Here is a 22,375-nt window from a genome sequence, read left to right as displayed (position 1 = left end):
TGTTCCAGTCATATCCATGGTGTAGCTTTCATGGATAATTCATTCCTGAACTCGAACGTGTCTCTGGTGTACTGTAGGTTTTCGAGCATTGCCTTTGTAGCTTTAAATAGCTAGTTGTAAATGTCACTTGGGTCACAAGGGAAGTGAATTCAGTCACCTCCTAGCTGAGCCCATACTGGGCATTTGTCCACATTTCAAACTAGCCCAGGACAGGCTGAGGAAAGGCCTAGCATTGGCTGTTGGTCATGCTTCAGGAGCACTGACCGAGCTGTGCAGGCTTCCCTGTGTGTGACTCCTGCTGTGCAATGAAGAGACATGAGCAGAAATGGGTGTGAGCACAGATGGGTGTTAGGGACTGGAGGGGCATTAGCAATACTCCGTGGGAAGCCCAGGACTGGTACAGTAGGCGGGCTGCAGGTCGGGGCTGAGGTGTATCAGCAGAGCTGTGTGCAGACAGCATGTCAGCAGCACCTACGCCTGGTACTAGCTGCTGTGATGGGTCTCGATTTCTGGAATATGTAAATATTACTTAGATACACTTAGGACCCATACCAATGGAGGATGTGGATTGCTGTGCATATAAGCCCCTTGGTTTGTGTGTGGCAAAGGAGGAGCCAAGAGACCTTGGAAACAGTGGGGGCCAGCGTGGTAACTGTGCCAAGTACACTGGGCACCCAGCAGCAGCAGGTCATCCCTGCTCAGGACGCGCCCCCGGTGGGGACAGGTTCTGGTAGAAGAAATGCTTAACAATGTGCTGGGCCTGTAAGTGTCCCTGGTCCCCTTCCCCGTGCCTGAACTTGCATGCTTGGCATTGTGTTCCCCAGGCTAATCCCACTGGAGCATATTCAGCCAGGATTCCTCAGGCGCCTTTTATCTACAAACAGGCTGGGAGGGAGCCGCTTTTCATTCTTCGTACTGAGCTCTCCTGGCTGATTCTGCAGAGGGGGAAGCAGCCCGCGGTGCTTCCCACCACTGCGTTCCCACAAAGCAGTGGTGTGCAGTGTGGAACGGAAGCAAGCTGCAGCTAAGAGGGCTTGAGAGCCTGAAGGGAAGAGGCACTATCTGATCTCTAGTGGTTAAAGCCAGGGGCTGAAAGTCAGGACTCTTGGATTGTATTCCCAGATCAGGAAGGACGTGTGATCTAGTGGCTAGAGCAGTCAGGCCCTTAGAGGCAGCTGCCTGAGCCCTGGGGAGAAGGAGCGCCATGGGTTGTTATCAGTCTACGTCCTTTTCACTCGCCCCCCGGCTAACCTAGGAGTAGCTTTGATGGGCTCTGGGGGGGAGCCACGTTCAGCTTTTCCTGTCTAGAAGGATGGGAGGAATGGAGTGGGGGAAAGGTGCGGGGGATCCTGTAGGCTCTCCCCTGCTCCGCCCCAAGCAATGGCACAGTAAAGTCAGCGGGGTTTCAGCCTACAGCGGAGAGAAAAGTCAAGGCACTGAAAAGGGTATGTTGGGGGAGGGAGAGAAGGAAAGGAGGAATCAGTCCACATGTCCCACGTTGCAGTTCTGAGATCCAGGGCTCGGTCTGTCTGACACACACCAGAATCCCGTCCTCCCCCAGGAAAAAACTTCATATGGAACAGACCTGCAAAGTGCAGGAGGTCAGACTAGATGGTCATGATGGTGCCTCTGACTTTAAAGTCTAGGGATCTTTCCCCTCATTGAGACCTCTGGTTCTGAGAGCTGAGAGAGGGGAGAGCAGGGCTTAATTTGCGCCAGCAGGCTTGCCAGGACTGAGCCCCGGCACCTCTGGGCTCGGCAGTTCATGGCCCTGGCACCTCTGGGCTTGCTGCATCGGTTAGGAAAATAAAAAAATAGCTTGAGCCCCAGCACCTCCTTCATTACAAACGAAGCACTGGATGAGGGCCCTGTCCCTGCTGCATCCAGCACAATCTCTTAGCTGACTCAGCAGGACAGTGGGCTGAACTCCAGAACGGAGCTAGGTGACGGCTCTCTTCCCTGGCCCCCTCTGCTCCCCTATGAGCTGCTCCACCCAGAAAACAGAGCCAGGGCTGGAGGAGGGAAAGGACGGTCTGGATATGAAATGAGAATGTGAGTAATTAATGGGGATGGCTTTAAAATGGAATCTTGTAGAACAGAGCCCATCCAAAGGGGAAGGAGATGGGGCGTCTAAACCCACGAGTCTCATCCCCCTTAGAGCTACTTCTGATGTCCACCTGGGTGCTCCAGTGAGTGCAGAACATACCTACACCTTCTGCAGGCTGGCATGAACACGTCTCTGCATAGGTCTGAGCCGAGGCCCAACTCGGGAGTCCTGTCTCTCTCGTACCTTACCACAACGGCTGGGAAACCTTCGGTGCTCTCTGAACCTGAGTTTAATCACTCCATGGCTTTCTCTCCTGGGGGCCTTTGCCTTTGGGCTTGCTCACTTTGGCAGCCAGCAGAGCCCAGGTCTGGCAACCTGCAGGGCATGATGTAAAGACGAGTTTCTTGCAGTGATCCTACTCTCTGTGCTATGAAAATACCCTGCAGCCCAGGTGGAACATGCTCTAGAAATCGGCAGCTGGAGCCACAAACCCAGAGCCCTTCCCTGCCCCCCGGCCCGGGGGCTGCTGCGCAAGTATGGTTTATCGGGGCAGATAATTCTGCTGATCTGATCCTTTTGGGCCTGCCGCAAGGTGTGTTGTGCTTTGGCTGGCATGAGGCCCATGTGCTGCCCGGGTCTGGGCTAAATGTTACACCATCAGCATCTAAGAAAGGAGAAGCTGCCCTGCCCTGGCAGGTAATTCAGGAGCCCTGCAGTGTGGATTCCTCAAACAGGCCTTGCTTCGGCGGTGGGGGCAAGCTTCCTGCATGCACCATCACATTTATGGGCATGGCTCAGCCATGCCCTGGCGTGCCACAGCAAGATGGGCATCTCATTCTCCCTGGCCCATCCCCCCATCTCTGCTGCTGCTGGCCAATGAGGGGGCCCATTACTGGATGCATATGGGGACCCCCCTTTTCAATGGGAACTGGGCGGAGCCCCACCAGCCTAATTTTGCACCAGCAGTTTCCAGCTGCTGGCCTGGTGGTAAAATGCCTCATTCTAAATCCCGCAGGCTTGCGCTGGAGAGCCCCAGAGCAGAAATCTCACTCCAAGACCTGCCAGAGCAAATCTGCCTCTTAAAAATCATGGTTAACAATCGTATCTTGGGCAGAACTGCCCCTCCCCATGCACATACTTCAGAATTTATAACAGGCGGCACTAAGCACCAGCTTCTCTTGAAGGAGCAGCCATGTTAAGGACCATCACCAGTGCAAAGATTAAAACACACGTCTGCTCTCCACTCATTCAGGGCAGGGGGCTGGGTAGGTGACCAGGACATGATAAGCGAGTCAATGAACCAAGCGTGCACGCCACAGGCTAGCAGGCAGGATTGCTGGGTCAAAGAACGAAAGAACCTCCAAGGGGAAAACTTCCCCTGGAGTGTGCAACAGTCAGGGAAAGGACAGGGAGAAAGATGGAAGGGAGTGAAATAGCAAGAAGAGAGCTTGAGCCAAAGGCAGCTTTGTAGTAGACAGGAGGAACCGCTCTCTGCACCCTCCTCTTGTTCCCACCCACCAGAGAAACCCGTTGGATGCAATAGAGGATCTAAAGCAACCAATAAGAGCCTGCCTCCCTATCTCCACCCCAGTCCCCACCCCATGAGCCTTGGCAGGAGGCTGCATTTTAACACATGCCCTTGTGGTTAGGAATCCACAGCTGCGGGAGGAGTTGAAGAGAGATCTTGGAAATGTCAGGCAGGAATTTCCCAGATTGCTGCTGCCTGCACTGCACTGGATTGCACTCCTGAGAGAGCAGAGCAGTGACTGAAGAAAGAGCCTTTCCCCAAGGGCTCAGGCAGTGCTAGGACCCTGCTAGGGTGACCAGATGTCCCGATTTTATAGAGACAGTTCTGATTTTTTGGGTCTTTTTCTTATATAGGCTCCTATTATCCCCCACCCTCGTCCCAATTTTTCACATTTGCTGTCTGGTCACCCTAGACCCTGCTAGGCAGCAGGGATTGTGTCAAAAGAGAGAGAACAGAGAGAATGACCAGTGAGAAGCACTGGAGATGCTACTGCACTGTAAAAACTCAGCTCCAGAGATAAATGCTACTGAAAGGGCTTTATCTGACATGGTTTATTCCTGACTATGGGAAAACGCTTCTTTTGTAGGATTTTGCACCATCATCATCTTGGAAAGAGGTGCTAGCAAGTGTTGTTAGTGCTTAGAAAGGGAGTAAATTCTAATCCCAGCCCTGCCACTGACTCCTATGTCCTGGGGCAAGTCCCTGCCCCTCTGTGTCTCAGTTTCCACACCTGTAAAACAGCTGAGTAGCTCTAATAATGAGGATTAATGAGTGACCACTGTGAGCTGCTCTGATTAAAGGCAGCCGCAGCCTTTGGTTCCTTGCTGCCTGCTGGAAGTGTGTGAAGGTGTGTGTGAATGCTCACGCAAACAAGCCCTTGGGCCGGTGAAGATGAATGATGGGCTCTGAATCAGGAACAGGCTCAGGAGCTGAGCTCTCCAGTGGCTGTGCCAGGCTCCTCGGTTACAGTGTGAATGTTGCCTTGCTGTAGCCTGCCAGGCCTGCATCTGTGATGCGTGTGTTTCTATAGATCCGTACCAGTGCATGCATTACAGACGCGTTCACGCAGACTTTCCTGGGGCAGGCTCAGGAGGGGCGCAAGTCAGATATTTCTCTGTGGGTGTGCGCTGGGGGGCGGGGTAGAGGGAGGAGGAAAGGAAATGAGGGGCCTCTGGAGATAGGGATTCATGTGTGCATACACTACTTAAACCATATGGGGTCTGACTGGGATTTGATTTGATCCCTCTGCTCAGTAGGTTCATCCTATTGATCTGTGCTGTCTCCTAAGAAGGAGCAGCTGCAGCCTCTCTTTGTGGGGCCCTCACTGGGAGTTGGGTTCTCCTTTTCCAGCATGTGGGGGTGTTTCAGTTGCATTCTCTGAATGGACTGGGTCAGGGCTATTTAAAAAGATACCCCTTCCGAATGGGCCTGTAGGAGAAGCTGCCAAAGGAGAGGGGGAGTGCGTTGTCCTGGATGGACCGGACACCCAGCTTTCACTCAGGGCTCAGTCATGCCATGATTATTAGAGGATAGAGGGGTGGGCATTGGCTTTTAACCCTCTCCAGGTTTTGTCTTGTTCAGTAAATGCAGCACTGGTGAAAGTCCTGGATCGGGAGTCCTAGAAATCAATAAAAAGCGACAGAGTCCTGTGGCAGCTTATAGACTAACAAACGTATTGGAGCAGGAGCTTTCGTGGGTGAATACCCACTTCGTCAGGTGCGCCTGATGGTTGCTTTTTACAGATCCAGACTAACACGGCTACCCTGTGATACTAGAAATCCATGTTGTCTCCTTGTCCCTGGGATGGCAGACATCTGGGCATGCGGCCTGCACTGTACCCTGTGTCCTGACGTGGAAGGGCTCACCTCTAGGGCCTGGAGGGAATTCAGTCTCTTGGGTCCATTCAGCTCTTAGCTCCTCTGTCGAGACCACCAGCAAAGGCGACACACCAATGATTAGCTGCTCTGGTGTTTGTGATGTGGGCACCAATCAGTCAGGAAATGAACTCGGACACTGAGGTGATGGCAGCCATATAAGAACCTAGCTAGAAATAAGGTCAGCAAACAGTTTCATATAAACTGCCTTTTGGTGGGATGACTAAGCCAGGCCTAGGTTCAAGTCAGTGACTGACTCTGGGAATGAGCGACAGGGAATGGATCACTTGATGATTCCCTGTTCCATTCATCCCCTTTGGGGCACCTGGCATTGGCCACTGTCGGAAGACAGGATGCTGGACTAGATGGACCTTTGGTCTGACCCAGTGTGGCTGTTCTTATGTTCTTATGACTCAGAGGTGAATGGGTCCATATCTCCTTGCCCAATCACCAGTCTCCTCCCAACACCAGACAGTCAATCTCAGTGAGTGCATTTTTCCTCCTGGAGGCATCTCCCTCAGGATAAGATCTCATTGCAAGAGGAGAAAACAACACTGCCTTAAGACAGCACCGTGATGCTGCAATTCTTGTGTGAGGTGCCTTGATTCCATGGTGATGGGCACACTAGAAATCACTAGATTAGCTAGACCACCTCTTTTTCTGCCCAGGAGGGTGGCTGGTTCGATTCCCTGCAGCCAGGACAGTAGAACACATTCATCAGACAGCAGCTCATCTTAAACTAACAGTGGGACATTTAACAAGTAAGCTCTCCCCTTCCCCCTCAGGCTGGGGCCAAAACCAGCACAAAGGGGCCTGGATCCTTTCCAGTTGCCATCATCAGGCATTCACTGATCGGTCTCAGTCTGAGCCAGATCTTTGTCCTTTAACTTTGCTTCTCTCTTAACGATCAGCAAGGGGTCGGCCCTGGGGGGAGCGGAGGGGGGTGTGGGTGACTTTATTTACACAAGTCCGCTCCGCTGCCAAGCTGAAAGGGACTGTCAGCATTTACTGATGTGTGTGACATCCAGGTCTAGCCATGTAAAATGGGGGTGGGGCAACAGGCCACCTGACCATTCCGATCCTCGGCACTTTGGAGGCTATTTTTAACCGGTTTGTGGTGCTCGTGGAAAGGAGAGATCGATGGCATTGGCCAGAGGAGAGCAGAGTGCAGACAGGTGCTGGGCAGTCCTGCCCCGCAGCCCTAAACTGCAGCCCCCCTGCTATTCCAGTTCTGGGTTCTCAGGCATAGCCCTACCGGTGCCTCTCAGCCTCCCCCCTCCTTGCTATTCCTGTCTGGGCTTCTCCTGAGCAGACATTGTCAGCAGTGCTGACTTGTGCCAGGCAGCATGGTGGTACTTAGTTGCAGAAAAAATGACACACGGTCTCCACCTAACCCTTCCTAAGTCACTGTTGTGTGGCCCGTGGAGTGTTTGCCCTCAGGTCACTGGCTGTTTCACCAAGACCTCCCCAGAGCTGGTGTCTCTCATTGGTATGTTTTCGGTTCCTATTCCTCTTTCGTCTTCTCTCCCTTTCAGTTTCCTGCTGAGTCTGTTTCCTTCCTCTCTTTTTTTCTGTCATTTGTTTCTCCCTGCTTCGTTCTGTCGCTCAGGCCCTGGGAAGGCTTTTGTTTCTCAGCTCTTGCTTTGGTCTTGTTGAACAAAAAAGCAAAACCCGAGAGACCGGTCTCATCCGCCAGCCGGAGTCCTCCACAATGAATTTCTCCACCCGCTTATTTGCTGGGGTGAAGAGAAGCCCCCTCCCCCAACAACTCCAGCACCAGGAGAGGGGCCTGCGGCGCGGGAAGTGCTGCTGATGAGAGAGACGTACTAACCAAAGCATTTCTGTAATTCTCCCAAACTGAGCACGAAGCTCGCCCTGGCCTTGGGCTCTGCACTGTACTGGAGCATGAACTATAGAGAGATAGGAGATAGGACAGTGTTTTTAACCTCATTTTGCAGATGGGGAAACTGAGGCACACAAAGGCATAGGGACTGGACCCACGGCCACACAGTCAGGCGTAGAACTGAGGAGTCCTGGCATACAGCCCTGTGCTTTAGCCACCACATCCCAAATGGACATGCAAGCTGCTGTTCCCAGCTTCAGTGAGAGGAGCCAGGTGGTAAGACAGCTTCCTGGATTCTGCATGTTCTGCTTCCTCAGCCCCTCGGAAACTGCCTTGATGCAGGTAAATGTGCCTTGAGGTGCAGCCCCTGCTATGCTGCAGGAGCAGCCAACTTGTCACCTGTTCAAATGGGGAGCATCAGAGGTCATTAGTACCCGTCCGGTTTGGGGAGTCGGTGAGGCTTGGGCCTGTGTCGCCTGGAGGGACAGACAACTTTCCTTGTTAGTACGAAGTCTGGTAGCTTATGGCATCAGCTGGCACATCAGTGGAGCTCAGACAGTAGCCATGAGCAGGAAGTCCCAGACTGCCCCTCCACAGCATGGCACCTGTGCAGTGCCTCTTCCAGTGCAGAACATGCAGGACTGGAGCAGTGTACTGGGGCGGGAGGCTGCCTGGGGAAGCCAGTGCAAAGGAAAGGTGTGAAATGGCCAGCGCACTGGAACTGGTCCATTCTGTTACCTACACGGCATTCCCCTGCCGTTTTCTTCCCCTTTCCTTGGGATCTGCAGGAGGCGAAGTAGTGCTGGCCTGTGCGGCTATTGTCTCACAATTACACCAGCAGCAGCCAATCTTATTGTCCCTTGAGTCTTGCCCATCTTGGAGCAAGCAATACAAAGATTTTTGGTAGTTTTCAGTCAGTAAAAGCCAGCAGTAATCGCCCCCCGCCCCCTGGGCAGCCTCAGCAGAGAGCCTGAGGACTGAACACCCCAGGGAACTGGCCTCCCCTCTGCCCTGTAGAGGGGTTCCCCCCAGGGTGGTGGTTTGCGGGCTGGCTCCTTTGCTGTCTGTGCTTTGTGGCACACCAAGTGCTGCAGACGATAACCCCACAGGCACCAGGGGGTTGTTTGTTCCTGCTTCTAATTGACAAAAATTAGCAACAATAAACATCTCCCGTGTTCCATCCGATCTGAAAAGCTGCAGAAAGCGATGACTAAGGTTCCTCACAGCCTTGGGGCCTGCTGACTTGAGCTCTGCTCTGAAGAGGGCCATGATGTCAGTTGCACCCTGGGGGAGGCGCATGTAGCCAGTTCTAGCTCCTGGCCACCCAGCTACTGCAGCGTTCTCTCTCTGGGGAGGCAGTCACTGTGCAGGGACATCTGGGGTGGATCTGGGCTTAATCTAAAACCCACTGAAGTCAGTGGGAGAGTTTCCCTTTGGATCGCAGCCTCACTGAGGGTGTGAGGAGGGGAAGGGTACCGCTTGGCAGTCAGTACCATTAAAAGTGACCAAACCCCATTTCAGAGCCTGCTTACGGACACACCGATGGAACCAATCCAACCTTTTCACTCCAGTTTGTCCCCGGCACTTATTGCCAGAGGATGTGAAACCAAAATCAACGGGGAAGTGACTCTAGCCAGAGCACTTTGCTACATAAAAATAGCAGAGCGACTCTAGCCAGAGCAGCCCCTGTGCTCCTGCTGCCGGCACAGGGGCGGTTACTCTGAGTTCCGTGGCTTCCCCTGCGAGCCGGACTGTGTGTCCGGTGACGAGAACTCATTACAAATTACAAACTCGGAGAGACTGGGACCAAGTGAGCCTCCTAAATGCTGCCTGACTAGGCGCTCTCTGTGCCGGGTGACAAATAATGACTGACTTTTCCATTGCCAGGAAATGAATCACTGAGGAGGCCAAACCGAGATCTAGGAAGCTGCTGGAAGACTGATGCAAACTAACTTCACTACCTAATAGTCTGTCCAGCCATTACTAACCAATGTCAACAACTAGGTAACAAGCTCCCTTTATCTCTGGCTGCCTCTTGCCCGGGGGTCTGGGATCAATGGATAGGACTGTTAGTTTCCCACCCGCTGGAAATTGTGCCTCAAAGTGATAAGGCAGGACTTAGGTGCCCCACCCCCGCACATGAGCTGTGTATAAAATGCACTATGTGTTAGAGGAGACCAGGGACTTCGAGGCTCATTAGGAAAATACATCAGGGGAGGGCTGGGCGAACTGACCAGAGGGAAATCCCAAAGCTCCCTTTGGAAGGAGCAGGCTGGGATCCCCGGCTCAGCGTGATGTGCTGCTGTGCAAGAAATCTGAGTCCAGGGTTGGGCAACGGGAGAAGAGCTTCAGCTGGGGAGTAAGGGCAGCAGTGTACCCCACTCTCAAGCCTCAGCGACAGTGGTGGGCTTGGCTTTTTCTGGCTGGAAGGACAGGCTGGCTCACTGCAACAGTGAGGTCTTGAGCTGGGGGCAGGAAAGTAAGTTTGTGGGTTACAGGGGTCGTATCTGGGCCGCAGCAGCTGTTTTCATGCCTTGGCGTGTAGGATGTATCAGCTTGAATTCAAGTTCACCCGCTCAGGCTCCTGCCTTCAATGGCTGGTGCCTGAGGTCTGAAAGGAACGCCAAAAAAGAACTCAAGCCCTAATGCACCTGGGCTATTGCCTGACGGAGACAAATGTCCTTCTGCCATGCTCAAGTCATGTCCTGAAGCCTGAGGTCTGAGTTCAGCTTGTATATTACTGGTCATAAAATCCAGCCCTGGCTTGTGGCTCGCCAGCCTCTTGCAGCAGCTGATTCCATGCTCTGGCTGTGGTGAAGTGTTTCATTCATTCTTACGTGACCTGCCTTTAATCCCATGATGTGACCTTTGCTGCAGGGTGCGTGGCCCGTGCATGAGCCTTGGGAGGAAGAGACATGTTGAAGGGGAGGCACTTTCTGTGCTCAAATCCCCATCTCCATCCTATACCCTCTTCAGGAGCGCCAAGTCCCAGACCCTGCAGGAAGGAGAGTTAGTGCAGCGGCAGGGCCGTATGCTCAGACCCACCCCGAACTAGCTGCTGTGGTGCGAGGTGCACTACGTTCAAATCATGTGCCCACCCCAGCTTAGCATAACTCCCCCTGGCAGACTGTGCTGCAGGGGCCCCAGTGTGAGAACCTGGTGTCCTACGCGTGCGTGTGTGACACACGGACCCTGAGGCCTGCCCTGGGTTATTGCTGACGTGACTGATCTTGTGACTAGCTGGAGGGTGGGGAGAGGCCGGGAGGTGGCAGGGCAGAGCCCTAGTAAACTTAGCTGGGGGGGCTCTGCAGGGTACAGAGAAATCTGCTACCATCGTGCTGCTGGCTGCCATGGCTGAAGGAAGGGGTGAAGGAGATGGCAACAAGGGCTACAGGGCCTTTAGTTTTCTTCTCACTGGCATCAGCTGAGGGTCCCCAGAGGTTCATGAGTCCGAGCTAAGAGCATCAGGGAAAGTCTGGGTCTCAGGCCCTCTTCCTCTGGAGAAGCACAAAGAATCCCAAAGAGGAAGAAGCCTGGAGTGGGAGCCCCTAGGAATCAGGGGTGACCGTGGTGAGGGGGGGATGCTAGAGCCCTTCCAAGCCAGGGGGTGAAGAACCGCCTCTCCTTCGGCTGAGCCACACTGGGCTGGAGGGTGCTTGTTCAGGATGTGCTCCCCAGAGCTGGGGGTGCTCAGCACCTCGTGTCCCTGGAGAGGAGAGAACTAGCAGAAATGCCATGTGCTCTGCGGCGTGCGATGCAGATGCCAGGAAGCCGGCTCACTTCCCAGACTGCGCTCAGCACCCCCCGCTGCCTTGACAGTTCTGTTCGTTCTGTTCCAGGGAGCAGCCGATCTTCAGCACTCGGGCCCACGTTTTTCAGATCGACCCGGCCACGAAGCGGAACTGGATCCCTGCCAGCAAACATGCCCTGACCGTCTCCTACTTCTACGATGCCACGCGCAACGTGTACCGGATCATCAGCGTGGGCGGCACCAAGGTGAGGGCCCCACGCAGACCAGGCAGCTTGCCAGCAAGCATCCCTCTGGCCGTGATCACTGAGTGCTTCCTGCTTCCCTCAGACACCACGCTGGGCAGCCCTCAGAATGGAGTGCTCGGGCATCTCCACAGCCGGGCATGGAAAGTGTTACAGCCAGTGTCTTCACCCTGACGGATTTAATATCCAAGGTGAATTTAGTGCTGGTGGAAAGACAGTGCTGTGACTGGTAGCCCTATGCACAGAGCATGCCCAGCACAGGGAGCCACTTCCTCCCACCGGCGAGCCTGGCCTTGTGCTGGGGGGACCCCTCGTGGCCTCTGAGGGCTCCTCTGGTCCTTCTGACCCTTGGCCTCTCTGCTGATGCCAGTTGTGGGGGTGGGTTTTGTGGCAGGCCCTAGACACAGGACCCATTCATGTCACATGGCCTGTCCGACTGGAATGACTTTTGCTCACTGGTAACTTGGGCTGGTGTCCTAGAGGTAAAAGGCTCCTCTATAGCACCATGACTGGTGAATGACAAATGTGAGGGAATTCCCTGAGTCATCCCACGCTGTGGAGAGTACAATCCATCGTGCAGACTACAGCAATTCCACTTGGACTGAGGGTCCCTGTTCCTTTCCCCCACAGGCCATCATCAACAGCACCATCACCCCCAACATGACCTTCACAAAAACCTCCCAGAAGTTCGGACAATGGGCGGACAGCCGAGCCAACACAGTATACGGGCTGGGCTTTGCTTCTGAGCAGCACCTCTCCCAGGTAATGTTGCAGGGGCTGGTGGCAGGCTGATGGCAGGGGCAGGAATCGCTACATAATCTAATCCACCAGGCATGCCAAAGGCAGGATCAGCTCAGGTGTCCATGCTCTGAGGAGGAAGGGGCTGGGGACAGAATCAGATACAGTCTGATCTGGTGCGGTGTGGGGCCGGGAAGCCCTAAGATATGTGGGGGACAGAATGAACATCAGGGTCACATTTTCACAAGCGCCTGAAGTGACATTTTAAAAAGTGACATAGGCTGCTAGGACCCAGGTCCTCACAGGTATTTAGGCTCCTAACTGTCACTGATTTCAGTACCCTTGAGGACCTGCCTGAGTACGTAAGGGTCTGTCTACACTGCAGTCAGAGGAGCACTGCAACATGCAGGGCTGCCCGGGGCGGGGGGAGTGGGGCAATTTGCCCCAGGCCCCTGGGGCCCCCATGAGAATCTAGTATTCTATAGTATTGCAACTTATTTTTATGGAAGGGGCCCCCGAAATTGCTTTGCCCCAGGCCCCCTGAATCCTCTGGGCAGCCCTGGCAGCATGTGCTGCCACACCTGAGCTAGCTTTGATCTGTCCGGCTCAAGTGACAATAGCAGTGACTCTGTACAGCCCTTCTCAAGGCCCGGTCTGTACTCACACACCTTGCCCATAGGGGCTGGAACTAGGCGGGGGGTGCGGCACCCCCTGGCTTGAAGTGATTTCCATTCTATACAGGGTTTACAGCTCTCAGCACCCCCACTATACACATTGTTCCAGCCCCCCTGAGCTTGGCCATCCCACTGCAGCTTTGCCACTGTTGTTATTGGCGCTGGCTGGATCAAAGCAAGCTCGGGAATGTCTACGGATTGCACGTAGCCACGTCTGACAGCGTTATTGAACACACCTGTACAGCATGGGCACCCCCACAGCAAGGACTCGACTCCCCACGCCCCGTCCCAGCAGGCACTGAGCTCAGTGGAAAAGCCAGCACGGACTCTTGGTCCTGGTTTGGGATGGGGTGGGGCCATTCTCTGGACATTACTGATGGCTTGGGGCGAAAGCAAATAACATGCCAGGTCCCTGGAAAGAGGCAGAGAGAGGGAGAAATAGCGATGGGAGGAAGGAAGTAAACCCTAGCAGCAGTTCTCACTTGTCAGACGTTTCTGTAAGACCGTAGAGTGACCCTCTCCCCATCTCTTCCCCTGTTCCCCTAGTTTGCGGAGAAGTTCCAGGAGGTGAAAGAAGCAGCCCGTTTGGCAAGAGAAAAATCGCAGGATAAAACGGAGCTGACCAATCCAGCCCTGAACATCACGTCTCACCAGGTAACTTTGGCAGCTGAGGTGGGGTTGCTAGGGAAAATGGTCACCATCCCATTCCTCTGGCAACAGAGGCAGAGACCATCACTTTCCCCAGAGCACCAGCTGCCAGCAGGAAGGGCCCTGAATGCAAATCCCCATGGGAGGCACCAGGCACTGAGCCAACCGGCCTTAGCAATTCCAATCCCTGTCACTCACGTGCATCTACAAAAGGCCTCCCATGTCTGTGGAGAATCGCCCGTGCCAGGGCTCCGCTGGGAACGTTTCATTAAGGTAGTGCTGATGGAGTGGGGTCGTCTGTAGCCAGCCCCTCCACTTCTCTCTCCCCTGGAGACCAAGCCGTGTCCCAGGTATCCCTGGTGGCATGTTGAAAGCATGACCTGTCTCCCTAAACCAGCCTCCAGTGCCTGCCAGATGGTGGAGAGAGGACGGGCCGTGGTGCATTCTACCCCTCTTCTCCCCACAGCAGCTCTTTAGGAGCTGTGCACCCTGCGGGTGCATCCCAGAGGTGGCTCTGCATTTCCCTGATCTCCTGGCAACAGGAGGGGAGCTGGGGGATGAGGACACTGCGTTCTCTGGGCTGAGTACAGATGGAGCGGCAGCAGAGGAGGAGGAGGCAGTGCGAACAGCACCTTGGCCTGCAGGAAAAAGAGGAGGAGGAGGAGGCTCTGCGGAGACTGGAAATGCCGTACGTGGTGGAGCAAAGGGAGACATCTCTCCAACTTGACTCCCATTGTCTCTCTCTAAGGGGTGGGAAACAGGGAAGGGAATAGAGAGCAGAGTGGGGGCAGCAGAGCCAGTGCCCACAAAAGCGATGGGTAATCGTGTGAGAGCTCCAGGGGCCAGTCTGGGATCTGTCAGTCATGGGACGTGCCCTGCGCACCAGGTAGAATGTGCCTGCGTGTACGGGGGACAGAAGACTTCCAGCACCTCAGTGCAGGCTCACAGCACAGCGCTTAAAGCAGCTGCTAGTTCAGAACTGCTCAGTGTAAGTGCAGCTCAGGAGAAGGTGTCAGCATCTCTCCTGCCCTGCTGCCTATTCGACTCAGCAGCACTAAAACTGGACTGAGGCAGCCTGACCATATTGGCTACTGCTCTGAAGTGGGGTGGGTGCAGGGGGGTGCTGGGCAGGGGGGCGTGTGGGGTGAGGCATCGGCCCTTTATGCTTCCTTCTCATTTCTCTGCCCCTTCTGTACGTGGGAGGGAGGAGGCAGAGACCGTGGGCAGCCTTCCCCGCCAGCCTCGTTCAGAGCACCAGGTCAGGGCCACCATTGTTACGGCACACAACTCACTGGCAGCCTTGTCTACTGCCTCCGTGTGCTCGTGGCACGCTCAAGGCCATGATACCAGTGTCTGGGTGGGGGAAGTTGTGTCAAATGGCCAGGTGCATTGTGGGCAAGGTCACCTTCCTCTGCACCATCCGAGATTGACTGCTGCTGGAGGCGGCAGGTGGGGAGAATTAGCTCCCCCTCCCCAGACACAGAAAGGTGGGCTGCTCTCTCCTCTGCAACGCCCTGCATGTCTAATTCCCACCTCCGCCCTTGTAGTGCTTAGCGTCATCGCCTGAGATCCGGGCATCCAGCCCTTCCATCCAGGGAGCTACACACAGCTCTCCCCGGCTCTGCTCCTTCGGGGAGTGCGGCTGGCTCTTTGGGGTTTGAAACCCCATCTCTTGCTGCCGAGCGCACGTCACCCCTACAGGTCACTCAGCCTCCCGTGCTCAGTAAAACCTGCTCTGGAGACGACACGGGGCCTCATTCCCCTCTCACGCCAGCACAATTGACTTCAGAGACGCTACATCAGTGTAAAGCTGGGGGGAGTGAGAGGTGACTCAGGCTGCCCTCCTCTGTCTGGGTCTGGTGCTGGGAGGCACTCGGCAGGCCCGGGCCTGGGAACGTGCTGGGCGCTGCAGTCTGTGAGATGCAATGCCCTGTCAGCTTAGCTAATGCTGCTCTGGAAATGGTACGGTTCCACAGCAGGTGACTGATACTCCAGCTCCAATGTCAGAGATTAATATCCCGCCCCCGGCAGCATCGCTTGCTCACCCCCGGGGCGACTGCTTGCAGCACAGCCTTTGGGTTTGCACCCCTTGTCAGGGCGTAGCCTCGCCTGGAGCAACAGCTGCAGTACAGCGAGAGAGATCCATCTACACACACAGCCCATAATGACCCTGCTGCCTGTCTGTATGCACACACTTGCACTGCCTCTCCCAAACCCCACCAACCTGCAGGCATACACCCCCCCGACCCCGTTTCCATACTTCTCACTGCGTGCCTGTACACACCATCCCATACACCTTGCTGCTTGCTTGTACGGACACACACGCCCTTGCCACCGCCAGCCAGCACACACACACTGTCCCGCACACCCCTCCGCTGGCCTGCACGCACACAGCCGTCTATACAGTCCATCGCTGGACTGTACTCACGCACCCCATCCTGCACACCACTGCCAGCCCGTACAAACACCCTCAGACGCCCTCTTGCCGCCTGCCGGTTTTGGGTCTGTCCATTAGCAGGGCTTCACCCGTAAATAACCAATTGATCAGGCCTCCCTGATTCCCTGCGTGTCCCTCAGCTCCCGCATCCTTAAGCTTGAGACCTCCAGAGCTGTGACTCTCACTTTGCAGCAGCCCTCCTCTTAGGGGCCACTTACCCGTCCATCACTGCCTGCCTCTGCAGACCCAAGGGGTCGAGTTGGGCCCCCAACAGTGCGAGGCCCCTAAAAGCAGGGGGCAGTTTTGAAAATGTCCCGAGGTGCTGAGCACCCTCAGCTCCCATTCACTCTGTTGGAACCAGACTCTTCCCCTTTCCCTGCCTCGGTTTCCCCATCTGTAAAATGAGGTAAGGGGGTGGGGCAGGCAGGGGTGTGTGTTTATAAAGCACTTTGGGATCTATAAAAAGAACAGGAGTCCTTGTGGCACCTTAGAGACTAACAGATTTATTTGAGCATAAGCTTTTGTGGGATCCATGACATTCCTAGTCGCCCTTTCCCGGTCAGCGCCTTTCTCTTCAGGCCTCTCCACACTCTGACTCTCAGCATAGCTCATGGCCCCGTCTTGCTCATTTACAGGCATCAGCAGATTCCTAGGCCAGGTGGTTGTCCTTACCCTGGAAAGTCACTGAGATCAGGTGGCTGGGTGTTTGTGGGCCATCTAGAAACCCTGGAGGACTCCACTGGTCCCAGGACTGGAGGGAGAAGGCTCGGCCAATCCCAGTCTGGGGGGCTCTGATGTCTAGCACGCAGGCTGTATTTTTATAGATCAGTTTGGAATTTCTGTGCCTAGTTTCTTCCCTGCTGTCAGCAGACGTGCGAGGAGCTGGGGGCTCTCAGGTGGCTGCAGGGGATAGAATCTGCTTGTGCCGTCTGCATATACATCCCTGCTCTGTGGTGTCTGTTCTCCCCAGATAACAATCTGGAAGGATCTTTTGATAAATCCCGTTGGTATTCTGTCCTGATGCAAGCAGGGAGTGACAGTGCCATGGAGCAGGGCGTGCGCTTTGGGGCGGGGGCTGCATCTCCCTTGTGTTCGGAAAGTGTCTAACGCCTGGCAGGTGCTACTGCTGTAAAAGTGGCTCCTGCCTTCTCCATCTTCGGGCTTCAGGGGCTCCCTTCTTGTCCGAGCTCACTGCTCACCTGCTAACCCAAGGAGCAGAAACTAGACTGGGCAGCTGAACTCAGGCGTCCTACCCAGCAGGGCAGACACTAGCCACAGGCCCCTGCAGGATCCACAGTCTGCATCTCCCTGGCAGGTTTATAGGTCACTATGTCTTGGAGCCACCCGGAGAACAAGGCAAAGACTCCTCTGATGGCAAAGGGGCCACTGTGGTGGGGCAGCAAGGCCTGAACCCCTGAAGTTGTTCACTGTTAAGTGATTCAGCACCTCCTGCATGGCCTTCAGGGGGTCAGGTTAGCTGCCAGGACCCCATCGGCATTTACCAAGGGCAAGTTTGGGGCCAAAGAACTTATCACCTTAAAAAAATGCACATAAAGAGGGAGGAACATCTGGTGAACTCATCACGGAGCAGCTGGACTCTGAGCCCACCAGCACAGAGATTTTTGTGCTAGGACGGCTGCCAGAGGCACAAGGCAGTCGCCACGGGTTGGGGCAGTGAATGGGGGAGCCACTAACCAGTGTAGAGAGGAGCTTATTAATCTGAAAACAAAGCTGTGCCTCTGTCATCCCTCCGTTCCTCCATCTGTCCGTCCGTCCATCCATCCATCCATCCATCTGTCCATCCCTCCCTTCTTCGGTCCAAGTTTGTGTGTCTGCCTGGTCAAATCTTTTGCCCATCCTTTGGTGTCTTGGGCGGATCAGTGCTGGTGTCAATCTAACAAAGAGACCAGGTGGGAAGGAAGCACACCCCCCTCCCCTGTCCTGTTCCAGCCCCTCCAGCATCCCGTTCTGGAGATTCCCCCAAGGTAACCTCCGCAGTCTAAAGCCCTGCAGCCTTTGGCAGCCTTCCTGGAGCTGAGATGGGATCTCTCCATTCAGCGCCTGTTGATGTCATGTCTAGGCAGGCCACAGGGGGTTGCTGCTTGTGATATGAGATGCTCCATCTCCCCCTTTCCCCCCAGGAGCTGAGCACCCCCAGGAGCTGAATAGAACCTGGGGTCACCCAACGGCAGTGCAGAGCGCTGACCCATGGGGCCCCACACCTGAGCTCTTCTAATGAGTCACCCTATGTAAGACCCTGGGGACTGGCAGAGATGCTGGGTGACCACATGTCCCAGACCTGCCTGATGTGTGGTAACCCCCCTGCAGGTGCTGCCAAGCACCGTCATCAGCTCCAATGGGCCGGGAGACGATAAGCTGTTCCGGAGCCAGAGCGCCGACGTTGAGATAACAACGGAGAAGGAGCGGCTGAAGAAGATGCTCTCCGAAGGGTGAGGCATGGGCCTAGCTGGGGCTTTCAGGTCCCAGCCCAGCTGTTCAGGGCACTCTCAGGTCCAGTCCCCAGTGGGGAAGGGGGATCCCAGCATCTCCCAGCCAGGGGGGAATTAACTCTTCCCGTTGCCCTGGTCCCCAGCTAACATTGTTGCTCCCACAGACTCAGGGCAGGGTATAAACCCCAGGACCCACCACCATCTCGAGCTAGTGCTCGGGGTCAGGACCCTTTTCTGTTGTTTTCCTTTTGGCTGCATGCTGCCTCTCAAAACCCACTGCTGCCTTACATGAGGACATAAGAACAGCCAGGCTGGGTCAGACCCGTGGTCCATCTAGCCCAGTATCCTGTCTTCTGACAGTGGCTGGTGCCAGGTGCTTCAGAGGGAATGGACAGAACAGGGCAATTATCTGGTGATCCATCGTCCAGGCCCAGCTTCTGGCAGTCGGAGCCCGCATCCAGGCCATGGGGAAATACATCCCTCCCCATTCCCCCACCAGGGGATCCCTGCAGCTCAGGGGTGAAGCATGTTGGCCAAGCAGCTTATGGGCACAGTGAGTCATTGGTCCGAGGTGTCAGAAGATGTTCACACCTGTCTAGCTGGCCCAGGGCTGCGCTGGTGGTAATTCCGCTAGGGATCCTGTCCCTTTCTCCTGTAAAGTCTTTAGGCTGGATTCTGCCCTGGGACTGCCTGGGGTGGGGGTGGGGAGTAATGACAGTGTTTGCATGTTAGGGTGTGTTTGAAGCTAAGTGTCATTTGACACCCCCCCCCAAAAAAAATCCTCTGGGCTTTAGTTTGGTTCCATTTAGTCACTTTACTGCAACGGAAACTCAGAGCCTGAGCGGCTGGGTGGGTTCCAAGCTCCAGGCTGCAAAGTCCCTTCCTGGCAGCTCAGCCTCCTCACCATGGCTGCTAATCTGGCAGTGGGATGTCCCCAGCTCCAGTGCCATGCAAGCCTGTTGCTCCCGGGCAGCCGAGGCATCCCATCAGCTGCTCCTCTGCTACGGGTGGAGCCATGGGGATGGTCGCTCATCCCCTGTCCCACCCGCCCCCACAATTCCCAAAGCCAAACATGGCAATGGCAGGAAACAGACACAGGCTCAGGCCTGGCACAAGTGTCTAGATTTGGGGACTGAGGTCGAGGCCAGGCTGAAAGCAGCCTGGGCAGGTGTAGCAGCCCCATCCCTTCTGCTTTCTGGGAGTGTTTGGTCAGCACTGACCCATGGATCGGGGAGAAGGCCTGGGGGTCCTGTAGGTCAAAGCCCTGCCATAGAGATTAAAGATAAGACTTACAGGTCGTTTTAACCCAGCCATTGCTGGCGAGGGAAGCTTCTCCCCAGCCACATTCAATGGCACGTCCCTGGCGGAACGTCAAGAGGAGAGGACAGTTAGGCAGGGCAGCAGTTTGCTCAGGAGGAGGCCACGTCCTGCCGGGTGGAGGACAGGCCTGCGCTTCTGACGGGAGCTTGCCGTGTTTGTCTTGTGCTGGAATCACTGTTGCTCAGTGGTGAAGCCATGGCTTCCATGACAGCCTCGACCAGGCTCCTTCCCTCCTGGATGTTCTGCAGCGGATCACGGCGGCCTGAGGTCCCGTCCCTCAGGACTGGCTCTGAGCGGGACATGTCGGCATTGGGAATTGGCTCTTCGGGAAGCTGCCCAGTGGGGGAAGGGAGGCCTCTCTGCTGAGACACCCCCGGGGAAGCAGAGACCCTTTCTCCCCCCTCTCACTCCCGGCTTGTGGTTCCATGCCCCCTCCTGCAGCTCAGTGCCCGAGGTCCAGTGGGAAGCTGAATTCTTCACCCTCCAGGACAACAACAACAAGCTGGTGGCTGCCCTGCAGGAGGCCAACGCCAGCGTGGAGCAGTGGAAAAAGCAGCTGGCCGCGTACCAGGAGGAGACGGAGACGCTGCGGCTGCGGGTGAGCACAAGGAACGGGGCAAGGCGGCGCCCTGGTCTCAGATCTGCATGGCCCCCACAGCTTGTGGGCCACATGCTGCCTTCAACCCCGCTGGGGGCCAGTGGGAGATCAGGTGCGGATGAAAGGTGCTACCTGGGCATCAGCGGGATATGGCTGTTGCCATAATGGATCAGACCATTGGGCCATTTAGCCTGCTCTCCTGCCTCCTGTTTGCTGGTGGTAGGTGAGGGCTACAGAGAGTTAGATCCCCATTTCCACCCCCCAAACCTCAGCCCCCTTCCTCAGGGCCCAGCAGGACAGAACCTCACATCAGACTGGGGGGGCTGAGTGAGGGCAGCGGCTCCAACAGATGTTACTGAGTATGCTCAGTACAAGCCAAGCAGCGACTCTGGGGGGACATGTGACCCCCCGCATGCCCCCCAACACGTTGCCTCTGGACAGCATTTATTAAAGAGCCAGAGACATTGCTGCTGAGTGACAGCAGGTCCTGCTCCCCTGCCCTCCCCTCCTGCAGGATGGCTGGTACGGCCGGGCGGGGGTGGGGAGGGGAGCATGTGGGAGTGTTTCTCCCTCGCTCCTGCTGCCTGAGGTTCCCCAGCTGCCACCCGTGGTGAGTGAGGGCTGTGCTCCCCTTCGCATTCACCTCCTGCCCCTGCGCCGGGCACCTGGGCAGCCGTCTGGCCTGGCAACAGACGGGGTGAAAGACACTCACGCTGCTAAAATTAGCTCCGAGCAGAACAGCGGCAGTGTGATCCCTGACAAACAGGCCCTTGTATGCAGCCTTTGGTGGAACAATAGGGGCTTTTGACCTACCTAGTGGGGGAGAGATCCCGGATCAGCTGTGCTGCGGCAAGGCGGAGGAGTGCCAGTCACAGGGCCAGGCTCGCTGGGGAGAGGAGCTGCAGAGTCCTTGCAGGATTTGGTTGGGAAGGGGCTACAGAGCCCTTGCAAAGGGGTCGTGGAGCCTTTTCGCCTCTAGGCCAGTGGTCTGAGTTACATGCAGGTCTGTAGGAAGCAGCAGTTGTTCCCATGCGAGGTAGGGCTATTTGCTAGTTCCTTTAGGTCAGGGGTAGGCAAACATTATTTACTTACATACAACAATAGTTTAGTTATATATTATAGACTTATAGAAAGAGACCTTCTAAAAACATTAAAATGTATCACTGACACGGGAAGCCTTAAATTAGAGTGAATAAATGAAGACTCGGCACAGCACTTCTGAAAGGTTGCCGACGCCTGCTTTAGGTGATGCATTGGTGGTTTCCAGCCCAATACCCAGTGAGCATCCCACAGATAGTCACCAGGCCTGACGCTAACTCTCAGCAGAGATGCCAAGGACTGAATAAGCCACAAAGAACGAACTTCCCTCTCGCCCCTAGAGGACGCCCGGCGAGGCGTAGCTGGGACGTGTGGCGGGTGTGTGCACGCACAGGTGGTGGGAGGGGGAAGCTTGCGTCACCTGCCACTGCCTATGGGGATAAACCAAGGGCTGCCGATCCCTCCCCCATCCCCCAGTTGTTCAATGTTCTCCCAGTCGAAAGAGATGGTCGTGGGTCTAATGAGACTGGCTGACCCCATAAAAGGTGACTAGGAAGAACCGGGGAAAAGATCAAGAGTCAAGAGCATCCAGAGAGTTGCCCATTAATAAACCAAAGCATCTGCTGACTCACTGCAAGGCGCACCCGTCATGGGGCCCGGGGTGGCCTCCAGGGACCAGGGCTCTGGGGATCATGACGGCAGCGATCCTGGGAATCTGGCAGCTCATGATCACCAGCGTCAAGCTAAGCCCACTGCAGGCCCAGCCTAGGCCACGTAGCCTGCTGTATCCCACTGCACACGCCTATCCTAGAGCTCCCCTCTTGAAAGTGCACCAGCGGCGCTCGGTGCAGCCAAGGCTGAGGGTTTTCAGCCTAGGTGTGGGTCCTGGGATGAACTTTTCAAAGCAAATCCTCTGCCGATGAATTATTTAAGCTTCTGTGCAGCATTTTTCAGAAACGGAGAGCGCCTGGGCCAAGCCCCCCCGTGTTCAGGCTGGTGTAAATCTGTGGTAACTCCACTGATGGCAGCAGGGTCTCCGGCTCCGCAGAGGCAGGACTGAGAGCAGAACCTGGCCCTCCGCACACCCCTCAGGGCCGTGTGGCTGATCTCAGCTGGCTCAGCTTTGCTGGAAGCGTGAGACTGCAGGGGAAGGGGGGAGTGTGGGATCTGCACCGAGGGGAGGGAGG

General features: G+C 55.5%; 1 protein-coding gene across 4 annotated transcripts in view; it reads left to right on the top strand.

The window, feature by feature from the left end:
- Positions 1-22,375, top strand: part of HOMER3 (homer scaffold protein 3) — a 32,927-nt gene that overhangs the window by 2,074 nt on the left and 8,478 nt on the right. Inside the window, exons 1-7 of one of the 4 annotated variants that reach the window (XM_039515770.1) lie at positions 7,241-7,634; positions 9,180-9,296; positions 11,132-11,288; positions 11,916-12,047; positions 13,244-13,351; positions 18,111-18,232; positions 19,994-20,150. In XM_039515770.1, coding sequence (XP_039371704.1) covers positions 9,283-9,296; positions 11,132-11,288; positions 11,916-12,047; positions 13,244-13,351; positions 18,111-18,232; positions 19,994-20,150 — 690 coding nt within the window. In that variant the 5' untranslated portion in view covers positions 7,241-7,634; positions 9,180-9,282. Of the gene's footprint in view, positions 1-2,029; positions 2,053-7,240; positions 7,635-9,179; positions 9,297-11,131; positions 11,289-11,915; positions 12,048-13,243; positions 13,352-18,110; positions 18,233-19,993; positions 20,151-22,375 lie in introns of those variants that run through there. The other 3 variants (XM_039515769.1, XM_039515771.1, XM_039515772.1) reach the window with 3 other exon arrangements.

This window comes from Mauremys reevesii, linkage group 26 (assembly GCF_016161935.1).
Source record: "Mauremys reevesii isolate NIE-2019 linkage group 26, ASM1616193v1, whole genome shotgun sequence".
NCBI lineage: Eukaryota > Metazoa > Chordata > Testudines > Geoemydidae > Mauremys > Mauremys reevesii.
This window is presented reverse-complemented; position numbering and strand designations above follow the sequence as displayed.